We start from the raw sequence: 16111 nt of genomic DNA, 5'->3' as shown, positions 1-16111 counted from the left end.
CTGTCCTGGAACTCACTTTGTAGACCAGGCTGGCCTCGAACTCAGAAATCCACCTGCCTCTGCCTCCCAAGTGCTGGGATTAAAGGTGTGCACCACCACTACCCGGCTTGAGCCCTAACTTCTTATGTCCCTCAAAACTCATTACATGCACACTCTTACACCAAGAACAACAGACTAGCCTCAGGGTAGAGCTTAACAGCTAGTGGCTTGGTCAGCCAGGATCCCACTGGCTTTGGGTGATAGAAAGGGATGGGAATCAGACTACAATGTCCCAGCTGGGTGGTGGTGGCATACACCTTTAAATAAAGCACTGAGAGGCAGAGGCAGGTGGGTCTTGGAGTTCAAGGACATCCTGGTCTGAAGAGTGAGTTCCATTATAGCCAAGGCTACACAGAGAAACCCTGTCTCAAAAAAAAAACCTAAAAAACAAAAACTACAGTGTCTCTTGGCTGAGTGTGGGCTGATGTTTAAGCCCCTCCCTATGACACGAATCCTTATGACTAAAAGAAAACCTAGGACCTTCATCACTGCCATGGGGGTCTGCATGTCCCCAAACGCATTTCAATCAGAATAGAATGTAATGGCCTCCAGCCCTGGGTTACGGCAAGGATGTGCAAGCTTGCCAGACATTCAGTCTTAGTCACACATGAGATGTCAGGGTTCAAGGTAGGCAGAGGTAAGGAACATAGTTCCTCCTGGCTTCTCGTTCTAGTTTCTCACTCAGCGGAGAGGCAACCTTGCAGGTAATTTTTTTTATTCCAGTTTTTCAAGACAGAGTTTCTTTGTGTAGCCCTGGCTGTCCTGGAACTCACTTTGTCGACCAGGCTGGCCTCGAACTCAGAAATCCGCCTGCTTCTGCCTCCCGAGTACTGGGATTATTAAAGGCATGCGCCACCACACGCGGCCTCTTGCAGGTAATCTTAGTCCGGAGAAAAAAATCATAGTTTAGTATCATCTTCCATCTCCACTTTCTGGTCTCATTGGCGTTGTGGAAAATCAGTTTTGAGAGGCCAGGGGCAGAGGGAAAGAGGGACCTGCTGTGTGTATTCCCCATTATTTCCTGAGCCTCATGGTGACCCAGCAAGCCCGGGAGAGTGGAAGGGTTTTCTACAGACAGATGTGCTCTCTCGCTTCTTTATGCTGGGCATCTCCAGAGCTGGAGGGTCTCTTCATTGCCCCCACAATGGAGAACCTAAGGCCTGGTCCCGAGGTAGGGTCAACAGGCATCTTTCACAGAGGAAGAAAAATAGCTGAGGTGGCTAGCGAGTTGTGAGTCCAGCAGGTGACACTAAAGGGTTCAGGGCACAGCCCAGGTGATATTTTGGCAACAAAAACTCCATGCACTCAGAAACAGGGCCAGGAGGCTAGAAGGCTGGCAAGACGGATCTAGGGTGGTGCTGTGGACCCCGGGCCAGGAGCTTCATTCCTGTGTACTCCTGAGTCAAGTCAGGATGTAGAAGCAAGTAGGCCCTGTAGAGGATGGCCCCAGGGACCCAGCCCAGAGGCAAGAGGCAGGTAGGATCCTATCTTCAATGAGACTTAGGATAGGATTCCCTGAGGAATGTTTTTGGGTGCTGGGGACTTTTGAGAATTCTGGCGAATCCCCAGGGGAGGGATCCCGGAGCACAGTGGTTTGAGAGTGGAGAAAGGTAGCTATGCAGGGTAGGATGTGGGAGAGGAGCTGAGCCTGTGGCTGGGAAGGGTAGCCATGGCCCAGCAGGGTTTCCCTCATCAGCAGAGACCCAAGAGCTGTGCTGGCAATGGCACTCACCTGCACTGTGCCTCTAATGTGCACCAGCCTGCTTGACCTAGGGGGCTACAGTAGTGACTGACCAGGGAGAGCCAGGAAGAGTGAGGCTGTAAGGTTGGCAGGTGGTGGCGCACATCTTTAATGCCAGCATTTGGGAGGCAGAGGCAGGTGGATCTCTGAGTTCGAAGCTAGCTCGGTCTACAAACCAAGTTCCAGGACAGCCAGAGCTTTACAGAGAAATCCTGTCTTGGGGATGGGGGGGTTAGTTGGTCACTACACAGGTTCTGGGCAGTCCCCTCAGCATCTTCAACCCTACCAGAACATACAGAGGATGCCCCCACCCACCCACAAGTCAGGGCTTCCAGGGAGGCGCTCTATCCAAAGTAGGGGATGTAGTATTTATGTAAATGCCATTTATGTAAATGTCTGTTGATTTGTACAGAGTGCTATACAGTATTTTTGCAGCTTTCCTGGTATAGCCCCTTCCTCAAAGGCTGTAGAGAATGGGGGCCCCACCCCCACTCCCCGGCTTCCCCACCCCATTCTACTGGGCAATGAAGAAAACAGGAGTGTGGAACTGTGATGTGGCGGCTGGTTGAGGGGGGGGACTCCCCATCCCAGAGGGGCTGACCTCAGCCTGGGAGGAATGTGCACGAGGGAGGGAGGGAGGAGGGAGGAAGGGAGCGCAGGGGTGGAGCCAGTAGGGGGAGGGCCACAGCGAAAGGCCCAAGGCTCCTGGTGGTGGCCCCTCCTGCCACCCCTCCACCTCAGCTCTGACATGGCCCACTGAAGGGAAGGGCAAGAGGCAAGGAGGGGAGGAACTGATCTTTCCAAAAGGTGGGCCGGGGGTCCCCTGGACCATGGTGACCAGGCTTGGGGTTTGTGGGTGGGGAATGTCCTGACAGACCCTTGACTTTTTCCCGGATTGCCTGGGGGGCAGGTGGCATACTGTTGGGGGAATTAGGCTTCCTGGGGCTCCTAGTCCTCATGGCAGTGCCTTACCACCCCCTGGCACCAAGCTCCAGTCCTCAGAGTCTCATGACCTAGTGCCCACGTGGCCAGTGGGGGAAGGTTGCAAGGTGGAGCCACCAGCGTTGATTGCAAAAGCAGGTGTGAGTAGGGAGTCTGCAATCCCGCCCAGCCCAGGACACTCACTGCCTTCATCAGATGGGTGTTGGGTGTCCTACAGAGCCACCACGCCACCACAGGGAGCCCAGGTGTGGTGCAGAGGTGGCGAGGTGGGCAGGCAAGTGCTGAGACTAGGTGCAACGGTCAAGTTATCTCCAAAAGGAAAAGGCAGAGCTTTGGTAGGCTGTACTGTCAATGCACAGTCCACAGGGAGAACCCAGGCAGACCTATGCTCATGGATGTCCCCAGAACAGAGGCTCAAGCAGGCATAGGGACCCCAGCTGCCTCTTAGGGGAACCCCTACCCTAAATCCAGCAGGATGAACCAGGTGAACAGGAAAGAGATCTGCGAGGAGCCTGCCGCTCCCCTCTCACTCTTCAAGGGAGCAAGTCACCTGGCTAAAGAGGGCCAGAGGCAGCTCATGCCCTTGAGCTGGGAAGTGAGCCTCCGGTTGTCAGAAAGATGGTGGGGGCTCTGGCACTGCCTCTCAGTGTGAATACCAGCGCTGGTGCCTGGCATAAAAGAAAAGAGATTGGGTCCTTGAGTCTGGAGAACTGGAGTCAGTCCTGGCAGACCAGGGACACAGCAGGGGTGACCAGGGGCCTCAGAGGCGGCACTTGCTGCTGGGTGGAAAATTGTAAACAGCCAAAGAATGTTGTTTGCTTGCATGAGGCCAGGGGAGGCTGCCCAGGTCCTTGGAGAGAGGCAGTGAGCCCAGGAGCGGGACAGGGCCTCATCCTAGAAACCTAGGCTCTTTTCTGAACACCTCTGGCCCTTCTCCCTGAGCGGCTAGACAGGTAGGCCAAGAACACTAGATCCTAAAGCTCCTGGAAAGATAAGTCTCCCCTTATCTCTGTCTGTGTCCCCTTATCTCTGATTGGATGACATCCAGGCGGTATTAACAAAACTGTACAGTCACAGCGCCAAGGCTCCTGTGCCATACAACCGTACAGCCGTGGCTGGGGGCCTTCTGACCCCCGAGGGCAGTCTTGGGGGAGATTGAAGCAACATCCAGCCCTTTAAAGTGTTCCCAAGACTTCAAACAGGGAGTGGTTTTCACAACAAGCTATACAACAAACCCCAAGTGCTTTCCAGCTTAGGCACCAAAGTCAGGTGTAGGAGTCTATCCTGCCTGAAAACTGTCTGCCATACTCCTGGCCCAGCCCCTGAGAAGCAGAGGTAGGTGAAGCAAGAAGTTGAGGGCCATCCTTGACTAATGATAAGTTCGAGGCCAGCCCAGGCTATAGGAAACCCTGACCTTCAAACAAACAAAACCAACCCTACAAACCTCCCCAGGGTGCTGGGTGCTGGGTGCTGGGTGCGATGGACAGGCCAGTCTTGCCAGCTTGGAAGAGAGCGGGAGTCCATGGGACACCCACCTTTCCAAAATCTGCCCCAATCTCCACGCTAGCTGGGTTCTGAGGATGGGCCCACTCTCTCCTGAGCATCTCCTGAGCCTCCCCCCTCCTCCCCCTTTCCTGCCTGGCTGTCATTGCAGCCGCTGCGGGGCCAGACAGCGGAGGGCCCATTGGTAAGAAAGTCACAGGCTGGGGCCCAGAACAGAGGAGAGCTCCTTCCCTGACCTCTGACCCACTGTTCCCAGCCAGCTCCTGGGACCTGAGCTTGCTGCCGAGTGTGCTGTCATCCCTTAGCTGTGGAGGGACAGGTAAGGACCTGGGGTGCCTGGCGCCCACCATTCCCGCTGCCTGCTGCTCAGAGCTGTCAGGGATGGTCTCGGCTGATTCTTCCTGCTTTGCCTCAACTTACTGACAGGTTTCTGGAACTATCACCCGGGGCACCCTTCACCTTGAGACCCAGCAGGAGAGGGCCATCTCTACCTGCCCAACCCTTGCTCTCATTCCGTTCCTGCGGGGCCACCAGTCTCCAGTCCCAGCTGCCTGTGCCGGTCACCCGATCCACCCTGTAGCCCTGCAAACTTTATGGTATTCTGGGCGGTGGCTGGCCTGGTGGAGGCGGAGGCGGGGGCTTCTACTTAAAGGAGCCGTCAGAGGGTGCTCTGTGGGCCCTAGCCTGCTTCCCTTCCCCAGGACAAGAGGGGTCAAGGTGGGAGACCCCTGTCAGAGTTCTTGGTGGAGTGTGGGAAGGCAGCCGTGTCAGCCTCACAGACTTCTAGAACCTGAGAAGAGGCGCAGGCAAGTGTGAGCAGATGAAAGTGGGGCGGGGGAGATACAGGTCCTGGCCTGGGAGGGGTCCAGGAACTGGTGTGTGTGTTGGGGCGGGGGGTAAAGAGTGAAGGGAGGGGAGGTCTTCAACCTACCCAGCCAGCAGCTGATTTCCTTCTTTAATTCACACTGGGACCTTGGCTCCAGTGCCCCACTTGTCCTGTGTGCTCCTGTAAGGGGGAGCCAGAGCCTGGATCTACCTGAGTGTGCCCCTGAGTGTGCCAGGCAAGGCGACTGGTTCAGTGGAGGGGCTCAACGGCAGGGAAACTTAAGATCCTGAAATGACAGGGACTCTGAGGGCAAATCATTGTACCCCCTGGAGCTTAAAGCTTAAGTGAGTCAGAATGGTCACCTCACCCCTCACCGGGGCCTCAGTCCTCTCTGGGGTCTGAAACCTGATGGTAGTCTCTGCGAGCCTGGCTCCTTCTAACCCTCAGGCTACAGAGAGGAATCGGTCACAAAAACTGGGCCTGCTGGATTTGGCCTGGGTCTGGATCAGGGTCCTGAGAAGAATAGATGGCACTTGTCAACGGGAAGCGATCGATGCAGCTTTTGTGTTCACTTGCATGTCCGCTGTGCATGTACGCACACCTGCCCATGCGCACATATGTGATTCATGTGCTGAACAGGCAGATTTAATGCCGGCACACGCTTGACTAGATGTATACACACAGCACCACGTGCTAAGTATACAAATTGTACGTCAACTTCTGTCTACGTAGGTGTGACACCTGCTTGCTCATAGACATGTATGCATAGGGACATGCATACATGCTCATGTATACATACATGTGTTCATGTGTGTGTGCTCACAAAGGAACCCTCAGAAATATATTCATATCCGTAGTCACCCACAACCTTGGATCCAGTCCCCAAAGTGCCCCTGCATTTCTCTGCCTGCTGATCTGTGGGTACATGGCTACCTCCTGAGGCCTCGCCCCCTCCACCCACTCTCACTGCAGCAACTGCTTTGTTCTTTGCTCTTGGTGCCCTCTGGAATGACCACAGGCTCTGACTCTCATCTGTCAGCTCTTCGCCCTTTACCGCCTGGGGACCTTGTCCGGATCATCAGTATCCTTGTCTCTGCCCCAGGCTGGCATGAAGTGGGTGCACAGTGTTTGTGAATTAATGTCTGTGAGTGTGTGCGTGGAGGGGAGGTTACTGAGGAGGGTGACGTGGTGGGGCGGGTGCCTGCCAATGCAGGGTGACCCTGAGGGTGTGCCCGGTGTGGGTGTGTCTCTGATTGTGGCCAGGCGGGGCACCCTTGGTGGAGAGGAAACGGTATGCGACCCCCCAGCCTCTATCCCTAGGGGCTGTAATCTGATCCCTTGGGACTCCCCCCCACCCCCGTGCCCTCCCCCCAGCCCTTACCCTCTCTGCTTTGCTGCGGACTCTTCTCTTCCAGATCCTGGGGCAGAGTCCAGGACTGCTGAAGGCTCCTCCACACACGCCCGCTGAACCCTGAGCGCCCCGAGCTGCCGGCATGGGGCGGGCTGAGGCCGCCGCCATGATCCCAGGCCTGGCCCTTCTCTGGGTAGCAGGGCTAGGGAATGCTGCCCCTAACCTTCCCCGTCTTCGGCTCTCCTTTCAAGGTAGGTGCACCTGGCAGATGGAGGGGCCAGCTTGAACAGGAAAGGTCCCGATATGGAAAGACTTGCTGGTGCCAGTATGCGCATCCTCACTACTTGTTGAGTTATGGGTATTCTTGGGCCATCTCCAGTTAACCCTGTCCTAGCCTCAGCCCCCAGCCTCTCTGGCCACATTCTGCTCATGCTTTCCCAAGGAGGACCCCTACTGTCTCCTTAGCAACAGTCCTTGCCTCCGACTCATCCCCCCCCACCCCATCCCATGACTCTTCAGTAGTTAAGTCAAGGTTGGGGACTGTCAGAGCCCCTTTCTTATACTCCTTGCACACAGGGGTGGTCCTTGGGCACAGAGTGGCATTTGCTGGTCAACTCGGCTGAATCCAAGCTAGCTAGCGGTAGGGTGACAGGGAAGGGACCCCCAGCCTGACATTTTAGGGATGGATTCTGTCCTGTCAGTCGTCTTCCCTTTGCCTCTCTTAGAACCCTGCTGCCCATAAGCCTGGTCTCCAGCGTGCCAGCCCACTTGCCTACACATGTTTTCCCAAACCTGTTTTCCCCTTTCTGGGGCATGCACCGCCCACCCTATGACTCTGTACATGAACCCGGGTGGGCCAGTCTTCGTACATGTAAGCTCACATCCACCTACGTTTCCATGTGTGTGTCTTGGGTCACGCAAATAACCTTGGCCTGCAGATAGACAATCAGGCAGGGCCTTGAGGAAGTTCCTGTCACTGTTACATACTGAGAGGTATCTCTCCCTGCAGAATTACAGGCCCGGCATGGCGTCCGAACCTTCAGGCTGGAACGGACCTGCTGTTACGAAGCTTTGCTGGTGGATGAGGAACGTGGACGCCTGTTTGTAGGTGCTGAGAACCACGTGGCTTCCCTCAGTCTGGATAACATCAGCAAGCGAGCCAAGAAGGTGCCCGGGACCCCTAACCTTACTCAGCGTCAGTGCTGGCTCAGGAATAAGCCTTAGGTCCCAATCTAGTCTGTCTAGACTCTAGAGAATCTCCAAGGGGTGGGCAACTGAATGGAGAAACTCCCAAAATAAAGAGCGCCCCAGCCGGGCATGGTGGCGCACACCTTTAATCCCAGCACTTGGGAGGCAGAGGCAGGCAGATTTCTGAGTTCGAGGCCAGCCTGGTCTACAAAGTGAGTTCCAGGACAGCCAGGGCTACACAGAGAAACCCTGTCTCGAAAAACCAAAAAAAAAAAAAAAAAAAAAAAAAGAGTGCCCCAAATCCCTAACCTGTGTTCCCTCCCCATAGCTGGCCTGGCCCGCCCCCGTGGAATGGCGTGAAGAATGCAACTGGGCAGGGAAGGACATTGGTGTGAGTGTGGGCTACTCAAAGGGGAGCATGCGGAAGTGAGTTGGGCTCCCCCATCCCTGGGCTGAGAGAGGGGTTAGCCTGTCATAGCTGGGGTAAGGGCAGGGAGGTTAAGGCGGTGACTCAGGGTGGGAGCTCATGAGATTCTTCTTGGGGGGCCTCTGAGTCATAGGGGGAGCTGTGTGTAGCTATACTTCCTCATTTAGTCACCCTGTGAAGGTAGGTTGTCACAAAGGCCACTCAGGTCCCTGTAACTCACGTTAGTACTTCCCTGGGGTGATGCAGAAGAAAGACAGGGTGGGGATGCCCCTAGTGACCTGCAACTCCTTCGGGCTGCCTCCCTGGGGAAAGCTTGACTGCACCCCCCCATACCTGCCCACCAGACCGAGTGCATGAACTTTGTGAAGCTGCTGCACGCCTACAACCACACCCACTTGCTGGCCTGTGGCACGGGGGCCTTCCACCCAACCTGCGCATTTGTGGAGGTGGGCCACCGGCTGGAGGTAAGACCAGGACTGGACAGTGGAGAGACAGGAAGGGTGACGAAGGACCTGATGTTAACAACTCCCCTGCCCCCAGGAACCCACGCTCCAACTGGACCTGAGGAAACTTGAGGACGGCAAGGGGAAGACTCCTTATGACCCAAGGCATCGGGCTGCCTCGGTGCTGGTGGGTGAGTCCAAAGGCTGGCACCGAATAGAACTCTAGAACCCTCTAGAAGTTCTAGAACTTCACGTGTCCCAGGAGCAACCCCCCCCCCCCAGCTCATAGCTGGCTGAGCCCCTCTTTGTCTTGTTTGCAGGGGAAGAGCTGTATTCTGGGGTGGCCGCAGACCTTATGGGCCGGGACTTTACCATCTTTCGAAGCCTGGGTCAGAATCCGAGTCTACGAACAGAGCCCCATGATTCCCGCTGGCTCAATGGTGAGACGCTGGTGGGGGCCCTGGGAGGGGACTGCCCTCCTCGGATAGGGAAGGTGCCACAGAAAGAGGAAGCAAGAGAGCCACGTTGAAGTCTCTCCAAGTATCTACTATAATCCCTGAGACAGAGGCACAGAGGCAGAGGCAGGCAGGAGTCTGAGTCAATGGGTCTCGGAGCCAGGACATGCTGAGGTGCACGCCAGTGGCCGTGCAAGAACAGAAAGGGGAAAAGGTGTTTAGATTGAATAAGGGAAGCCATTGTTTGGAGGGGCTATGGGTAATCAATAGCTTCCAGAACACAAGAAAGCCAGCCAACAGAACTGGATGAGCATTCTAGGTAAGGGAAATGATTAGCGCAAAGGCCCTGGGGCAACACCCCCCCCCCAAAAAAAAGATAAGGCTCAAGCAACTAGTATTGATAGGAAACTCAGACTCTCAAGGCTGGAGTCCTTTAGCATGGGACAGTATGAGAAACTGAAGCAGGAACAAGGAGTATTTGATCTGCTAGGGAGGAAGATTTGTGAATGAAGGTGAAAACAGATACCCGATCTCCCTCTTTTCCTGGCAAAATAAGGAAGTGTGGCTGGCATGGTCAGAAGCCCTGCAAAGGGGAGCGGGGCAGCCGGCTTGCGCTCCTAGCTATGGTCTCTACTGCCCCCTCGTGGCTGCTTCTTGCCTTGCAGATGCCGATCATAGGGTGGGTCTTGGAGGCTCTGGCTGTGGGAGCCTGCAAGGGGACTTGGAGGGGGAGATTCTTGTCGTGGACCAGGACCAGACCCGCTGATACCGTGCCTCCTGTTTTGGTTAGAACCCAAGTTTGTCAAGGTCTTTTGGATCCCAGAGAGCGAGAACCCTGATGATGATAAAATCTATTTCTTCTTCCGCGAGTCTGCCGTGGAAGCAGCACCAGCAATGGGGCGCATGTCTGTGTCTCGTGTTGGCCAGATCTGCAGGGTAAGGAGACACGAGGCCAATTCATCCCTTGGCTACCTTTGCCCCGACCCTTTGCCTGCTATGGTCTTGCTCTCATCCCATCTGATCCTGTGAGCAGAATGACCTGGGTGGCCAGCGGAGCTTGGTCAACAAATGGACCACATTTCTGAAGGCGCGGCTTGTGTGCTCAGTACCCGGAGTTGAGGGTGACACCCACTTTGACCAACTTCGTGAGTGTCTTGAATGAGGAGTGGCATCAGGGGAGGAGTCGGGGTACAGAGTCCAGGAGCCTAAGGTGTGTGAGCACTGCCCCGCCATCCTTGTCTTTCCCTGCAGAGGATGTCTTCCTTTTGTCCTCCCGAGACCGACAGACACCTCTTCTCTATGCTGTCTTCTCCACCTCCAGGTGAGGGGCAGGAAGCAGTTCCCTTGGGCACTCGGTTGAGCTTGTCGGGGTCCCTCACTTTGCTCTCTCCATTGCCACAGTGGTGTCTTCCAGGGCTCTGCTGTGTGTGCGTACAGCATGAACGACGTGCGCCGAGCCTTCTTGGGACCTTTTGCTCACAAAGAGGGGCCTACACACCAGTGGGTGTCCTACCAGGGTCGTGTCCCCTACCCAAGACCTGGCATGGTGCGTTGCAAGGAACCGCTTGCAGTAATCCTCTTCAAAGTCTCAAGGGTGGAGAACTTGACTCAGCCTGGCCCTGGGGGTTTTGCTGGGGGTGGGGGTGCAGTGTGATTCCTTCCTTTTGAAAGGGTAGAGAAATGTCAGCATCATAAAAGATAGAGCTGTGCCCCTCAGCCTGAGGTTCACCAAGGAAAGGCTCAGATACTCAAGGCTCTTGTCACATCTTACCTTTCACGATCCCAGAGGCTTTGAATGGAGGGCTGACCACAAAACCCTGTATCTCTGCCTGACACGCCTTGCCTTCCCTAGTGCCCCAGCAAGACCTTTGGCACCTTCAGTTCCACCAAGGACTTCCCAGATGATGTTATCCAGTTTGCTCGCAACCACCCTCTCATGTACAACCCAGTCTTGCCCATGGGAGGGCGCCCTCTCTTCCTACAAGTGGGAGCTGGGTACACCTTCACCCAAATCGCCGCAGACCGGGTAGCAGCTGCCGATGGACATTACGACGTTCTCTTCATTGGTACAGGTCAGGGTCTCATCACAATGGCCCATAGGTCAGAGAGCCCCCTCCAGGTTCCTTGGCCGGGAGGTAGCAGTTGTCCCTGGTCAGTCTAATATCTACATCTTTGCCTGGGCTGTGGCCCCATTTTCTGGAGTCTCCGGTCATTGTTTCAACCCATAACTGTTACTTTTTCATGACCCAATCATGATGAAGGTGGAGACAGGACACTCATGCGCATACACAGAGACAGACAGACACAGAGACAGACAGACAGACAGACAGACAGACAGACACACACACACACAGAGCTTGTTAGGGAAAACCAACAGTCACTCTTTTCATTTCTTCAGATGTGGGCACAGTGCTGAAAGTGATCTCAGTTCCCAAGGGCAGCCGACCTAATTCTGAAGGGCTTCTTCTGGAAGAGCTGCAGGTGTTCGAGGTGAGCCTCATCCTTAGTCACCCTAGGACACTGTCACCCGAAGCCACTAAGCCCTGATCCGATTGCCCCGCCTCCCTTTCAGGACTCTGCCGCCGTCACCAGCATGCAAATCTCCTCTAAAAGGGTGAGTAACTCAACTGACCCTGTCCCCCAGCCCCCCACCCCCCACCCCCCAGCTGTCTTGCTTCTCCTTGGTTTTCAAAGCCCAGAGTTTCAGGTCTAGCTTCTCTTCGCTAGACAGTGTGAACCTCAGTGTTCCCACCTGTCCAATGGGGGAAATGGTTTTCTGACTGAAGGCAGCCAGGTAAGGGCTGTCCTCCATCAGACTGGAGACTCTTGTGCCCTCTAGCACCAACTCTACATAGCATCGCGCAGCGCGGTGGCCCAGATTGCTTTGCATCGCTGCACTGCCCTAGGCCGCGCCTGCGCAGAATGCTGTTTGGCCCGTGATCCTTACTGCGCCTGGGATGGATCAGCCTGCACACGCTTCCAGCCTACCGCCAAGAGGTGGGCTGGTTTGGAGTCTGGATTGGGCTTCCGGGAAGGGAGTCTCTGCTGCCAGCAGAGAAGGGCTCATAGGTTTTAATGCCTCCCTTAGGCGGTTCCGGAGGCAAGACATAAGGAATGGCGACCCCAGCACCCTGTGCTCTGGGGGTGAGTACCCCATCAGCTTCCAACCTCGGGCCTTGAAATTGCCACATCCAACCTTGCCTTGTCTGAATTTTTACGTTTTTGTCTCAAGACTCCTCTCACTCTGTGCTGCTGGAGAGGAAGGTCTTGGGTGTGGAGAGCGGCAGCGCGTTTCTGGAGTGTGAGCCCCGCTCGCTCCAGGCACATGTGCAGTGGACCTTCCAACGTGCTGGGGAGGCAGCTCACACCCAGGTGTGCCTCACTCCACCCTTCCTAACCAGGCCCATTTAAGAGAAGCTAGTATGCCCTGCCTAAGGAGGCCTTTGACCTGTACCTCATACCTATGTGAGATCCAGTTCAGTGAGTCAGATTCCCTTATCATAGTTTGTCTCATCCTTTACTGTCCTTAGCTGCACTCCACAACCTAGCGATGCCCCACTGTGCCCACCTAGACTCCTGACCCACCCTCTACCATCTGGAGAGAGAAAGCCCTCAACCCACCCACGCGCGCACTGAGGTTTCTAGTCTACCCAATCCCCCACTCACCTAGATGGACTCATCCTCCGAAAGCTAAGGTCACATACCCTTTAAAGCGAGTGAATGCCAGCACCCATTTTCCTTGTCCACCTTTGGCTTCCAATGACCCTTGATTCTGTCCCTGCCCTCACACATAGGTGCTGGCTGAGGAGCGAGTAGAGCGTACTGCGCGGGGGCTGCTGATGCGGGGGCTGCGGCGCCAGGACTCTGGCGTGTATCTGTGCGTCGCGGTTGAACAAGGCTTTTCACAACCACTGCGCCGCCTGGTGCTGCATGTGCTGAGTGCGGCGCAGGCTGAACGACTGGCGCGGGCCGAGGAAGCAGCCGCTCCTGCACCTCCTGGCCCTAAACTCTGGTACTGGGACTTTCTGCAGTTGGTGGAGCCAGGCGGTGGCGGAGGTGCAAACTCCCTGCGAATGTGCCGCCCGCAGCCGGGGCCCCACTCAGTGGCAGCAGATTCACGTCGTAAGGGTCGCAACAGACGGATGCATGTCTCTGAGCTCCGTGCTGAGCGTGGACCGCGTAGTGCAGCTCACTGGTGACTCGGCTGTCCCCACAATGGGACCAGGCTGGATAAGACACTCCGAAGAGGGGGCAGAGAGATGCCAGGAAGACAAATGAGTGCTGGCTGGGGCACACTGAGGTCCTTGGGCCTACGGAGACACCTAACCCTTACATAGGCCCTGGCCAAAGGGTAGCTTATTTATTAACAAGATAACCCGTGGATGTAGCCCCGAAGAGTGGCCTAAGCTCAATTCGGGATCTAACCAGGAGGGAGGGGACAGAGACGTGGGGTTCCAGAGTGGACCAGGACCAGAGCGTTGTCTTGGGTGGCAGCCCTGGGGAAAGAATTCTCTTTCTTGGGCAGCAAGCAGCAAGCTGTGAACAGAGTAGACCATTGGGTAGGGGGTGAGGCAGACCAACTGTACTAAAGTAACACAATAAACACATTATCAGCTGACACTGGGATGGCCCCAGCAGACAACAGGTAGTCCTAGACCTTGCCGGGGGCTCTCGGGCACTGTCCTAGGGCTCTCAAGGCCCATATTTTCCTCACCCAAGAATGCTAAAGTGAAGATTAAACGTGTTAGATGGTTATGCTGGTTCCAGTGACCCTCTGGGGTACTGGCATACACAGTGCATTAGTGGCCAGACCAAGCTCTCTGAAGTAAAAACAATACTGGCTGTTGCGGGCAAGGATGTATTAATCCACTGAACGGGTGACATTTGAGCTGAATAAGGAGGAGCGGATCACAGATGTCTGGTGACAGAACATTCCAGGATAGAAGAACCAGTGCAAAGCGGGGGGGGGGAACAGACCCTCCAAGTCTGAGGAACAGCCACGAGGCTGATACAGTGTCATGGCACTATGGATTCCTGATGGCTTGGAAGGTAGATCCCACCAGTCTTGTTTTGCACCGTTGAGAAGCAGAACAGAGTCCACCCAGACTAAGGCCTGCAAGCTGGACTAGCACCCTTCAACAGAGCAACGTGCCTCTGTGCCTCTGTTTCCGTGGCCTGTCAAGCCCTTGTGGAGAGGAGAGGGAGGACCAGAACCTCTTGTGTTTAAGTGCTTTAGCCATGCTTCTGCATTTTTATTCTCAGTACAGTTGGCCAGGAACCCTTGTTCCTGTTTTACAGATGGAAAAGCGGAGGCCATTCCTAAAGTTCTTTTTACCTAAGGTTATAGTTTAATACTAGACATAGCAGTTTCTAATCCCAGTTCTGTCCACTGGCCAGCATGAGTGCCCACTTGTAGGGCTACCAGATCCCTGTGGCATTGGGCTCCAGTTGTGTCCCACCCCACCCCCACTATCTGGTATTAGATGGTCACACAGTGGTGGGTGGTAATCTCCCGTTTGCTGAAAGGGAGATGGCTGGTCTGTGGGAGTGAGGGATGGCTGAGTGGACTGTGCAGGGATCCTTTTCTACCAGGCTGCACGGTGCATGCTGCACGCTGATCTGCGGGATGAAAGCCCCCAAGTCTAGGTGTGTATAGAGTTGGTATGGTTTTCTGAGAAGTTCCTTGAGCCCATGTGCTAGCAGGGGCTTGCTCTTGGCTGAGCCCCATCACCAGGTAGGTAGTCTAGGCCAGTCCATCTAGGTCACTCTGCCCCTTGTGTGGATCGGAGCTGCCCCCTCTAAATATAGTCCAGGGAAAGTGAGCTCAGGCCTATTTTAAAAGCAGGTTGGGAGGCAGCCAGGCCTCTCCCAGAATCTGAAAGGAGCCACTGCTGTCTTTGTCAAGTTCTGCTACTGGGCACTCTTATTGGGCCCTGACTACCTACCAACTGCCATGCCTGAGGAGACCCAGGAAGGTAGGAGAGGGTGGCCACTGGGGAGGACAGGGCTCTAGTTCCATGGCTCACGGAGAGACCTGGCTTCATGGGGAGACCTCTCGGTCCTTTTGTACCCCACTCCTAGGGACCTACCCCTATGCATGGAAAAAGAACCGATCCCTCATATTAGAACTCCTCCCCACCTAAGGTCCTGCCTCAGGGAAGGATTCAAAGCTCTTCACTTAGGAATGGCTCAGCTATGGGCTGTGCCCAAGTGGGTGTGGGCATCTGGGGAAGCCCCCCAAGCAGTTCAGATCTTTCTTCAGCGAAGGAGCCAGGATTGGGGTGAAGACCAGTTCTGGGGAGCATTTGGACATCTGGCCCAGGAGACTATGAAGTAGGCAGGCCTGGTCAAGACTGACACCGGCGTGGTGGCACACGCCTTTAATCCCAGCACTTGGTAGGCAGAGGCAGGCGGATTTCTGAGTTTGAGGCCAGCCTGGTCTACACAGAGAAACCCTGTCTCAGGGGAAAAAAAAAAAAGACTGACACTTAGTCAAGTGCCTTTACCTGCTGAGCCATCCTGTCCCCCACTAAATACTTTATACTACAGAGAAAGTGCCTGACCTCTGCTAAGGGATGATGTTAAGCTGTTTGGGGGTGAGAGGGGGAGACCTAACTATAACATCCACCATGTGTCTTTTTCTATAGCAAACGAAACATGTTCAAATATAAAGTATGGGAGAAGCACATGGAGGGGATTTAATGTGACCTGTGGTCCGCCACCCAGGCTCAAGGACTGATAGCTTCCGGTTTTGTTTGAATTGCTTGTGAGCATGTCGTGGGTCAGCTTCAAGCATGTCATAAAGGCAGAGTTACTGTCCGGAGATGGGCGGACCCAGAGGGCCCAAAGCCACCCTTCCCCAGTGCTGGTCTATGCTGTTACCTGGGTTCCTGGCAGGCACCTGGAGTTGGGGCAAAACCAAACCAAACAACAACATCCAATAAAAGACCTTGGCAGTGCACACTCAGGAGGCAGAGACAGGAGGATCTCTGTGAGTTCAAGGCCAGCCTGGTCTCTATTCTGAATTCTAGGCAGCCAGGGCTACATAGTGAGTTCCTGTTTCAAAAAATAAATATCCAGTCAAATAACATCAGCAGAAAGTATAGTTATTTAGAAATCACAAATATGCTGGGCGTGGTGGTGCACGCCTTTAATCCCAGCACTTGGGAGGCAGAGGCAGGCGGATTTCTGAGTTC

General features: G+C 54.9%; 2 protein-coding genes across 7 annotated transcripts in view; both read left to right on the top strand.

Annotated features, from left to right (window-relative positions):
• Positions 1-1435: 1435 nt before the first annotated feature.
• Positions 1436-14216, top strand: Sema3b (semaphorin 3B). Of its 6 annotated transcripts, none has more exons than XM_029543128.1 (21): positions 1436-1515; positions 4482-4544; positions 4652-4821; positions 4927-5037; positions 6467-6653; positions 7412-7569; positions 7919-7981; positions 8362-8481; positions 8558-8651; positions 8781-8900; positions 9706-9851; positions 9949-10060; positions 10167-10236; positions 10317-10461; positions 10768-10987; positions 11314-11405; positions 11488-11529; positions 11755-11912; positions 12004-12059; positions 12148-12287; positions 12710-13999. In XM_029543128.1, the coding sequence occupies exons 5-21, from the start codon at positions 6545-6547 to the stop codon at positions 13112-13114; spliced, it is 2250 nt and encodes a 749-aa protein (XP_029398988.1). In that variant the 5' UTR covers positions 1436-1515; positions 4482-4544; positions 4652-4821; positions 4927-5037; positions 6467-6544; the 3' UTR covers positions 13115-13999. The 6 variants fall into 6 exon arrangements, with proteins under 6 accessions (XP_029398988.1, XP_029398987.1, XP_029398989.1 ...); XM_029543127.1 differs by lacking the exon at positions 1436-1515 and adding an exon at positions 2504-2587; XM_029543129.1 differs by lacking the exons at positions 1436-1515; positions 4482-4544; positions 4652-4821; positions 4927-5037 and adding an exon at positions 5274-6195.
• Positions 14217-14224: 8 nt separating this feature from the next.
• Lsmem2 (leucine rich single-pass membrane protein 2) overlaps positions 14225-16111 on the top strand; it is a 4858-nt gene continuing 2971 nt past the window's right edge. The window contains exon 1 of the mRNA XM_021205964.2: positions 14225-14890. Coding sequence (XP_021061623.1) covers positions 14869-14890 — 22 coding nt within the window. The 5' untranslated portion in view covers positions 14225-14868. The remainder of the gene's footprint in view (positions 14891-16111) is intronic.

This window comes from Mus pahari, chromosome 10 (assembly GCF_900095145.1).
Source record: "Mus pahari chromosome 10, PAHARI_EIJ_v1.1, whole genome shotgun sequence".
NCBI lineage: Eukaryota > Metazoa > Chordata > Mammalia > Rodentia > Muridae > Mus > Mus pahari.
This window is presented reverse-complemented; position numbering and strand designations above follow the sequence as displayed.

Excerpts from the sequence above, each read along its gene's own strand:
- Sema3b (XM_021206190.1), top strand. The coding sequence starts at position 6,545 with ATGGGGCGGGCTGAGGCCGCCGCCATGATCCCAGGCCTGGCCCTTCTC. Across the intron at positions 10,462-10,767 it reads CCTACCCAAGACCTGGCATG|TGCCCCAGCAAGACCTTTGG; the intron begins GTGCGTTGCAAG and ends TGCCTTCCCTAG. Across the intron at positions 12,060-12,147 it reads CAGCACCCTGTGCTCTGGGG|ACTCCTCTCACTCTGTGCTG; the intron begins GTGAGTACCCCA and ends TTTTGTCTCAAG.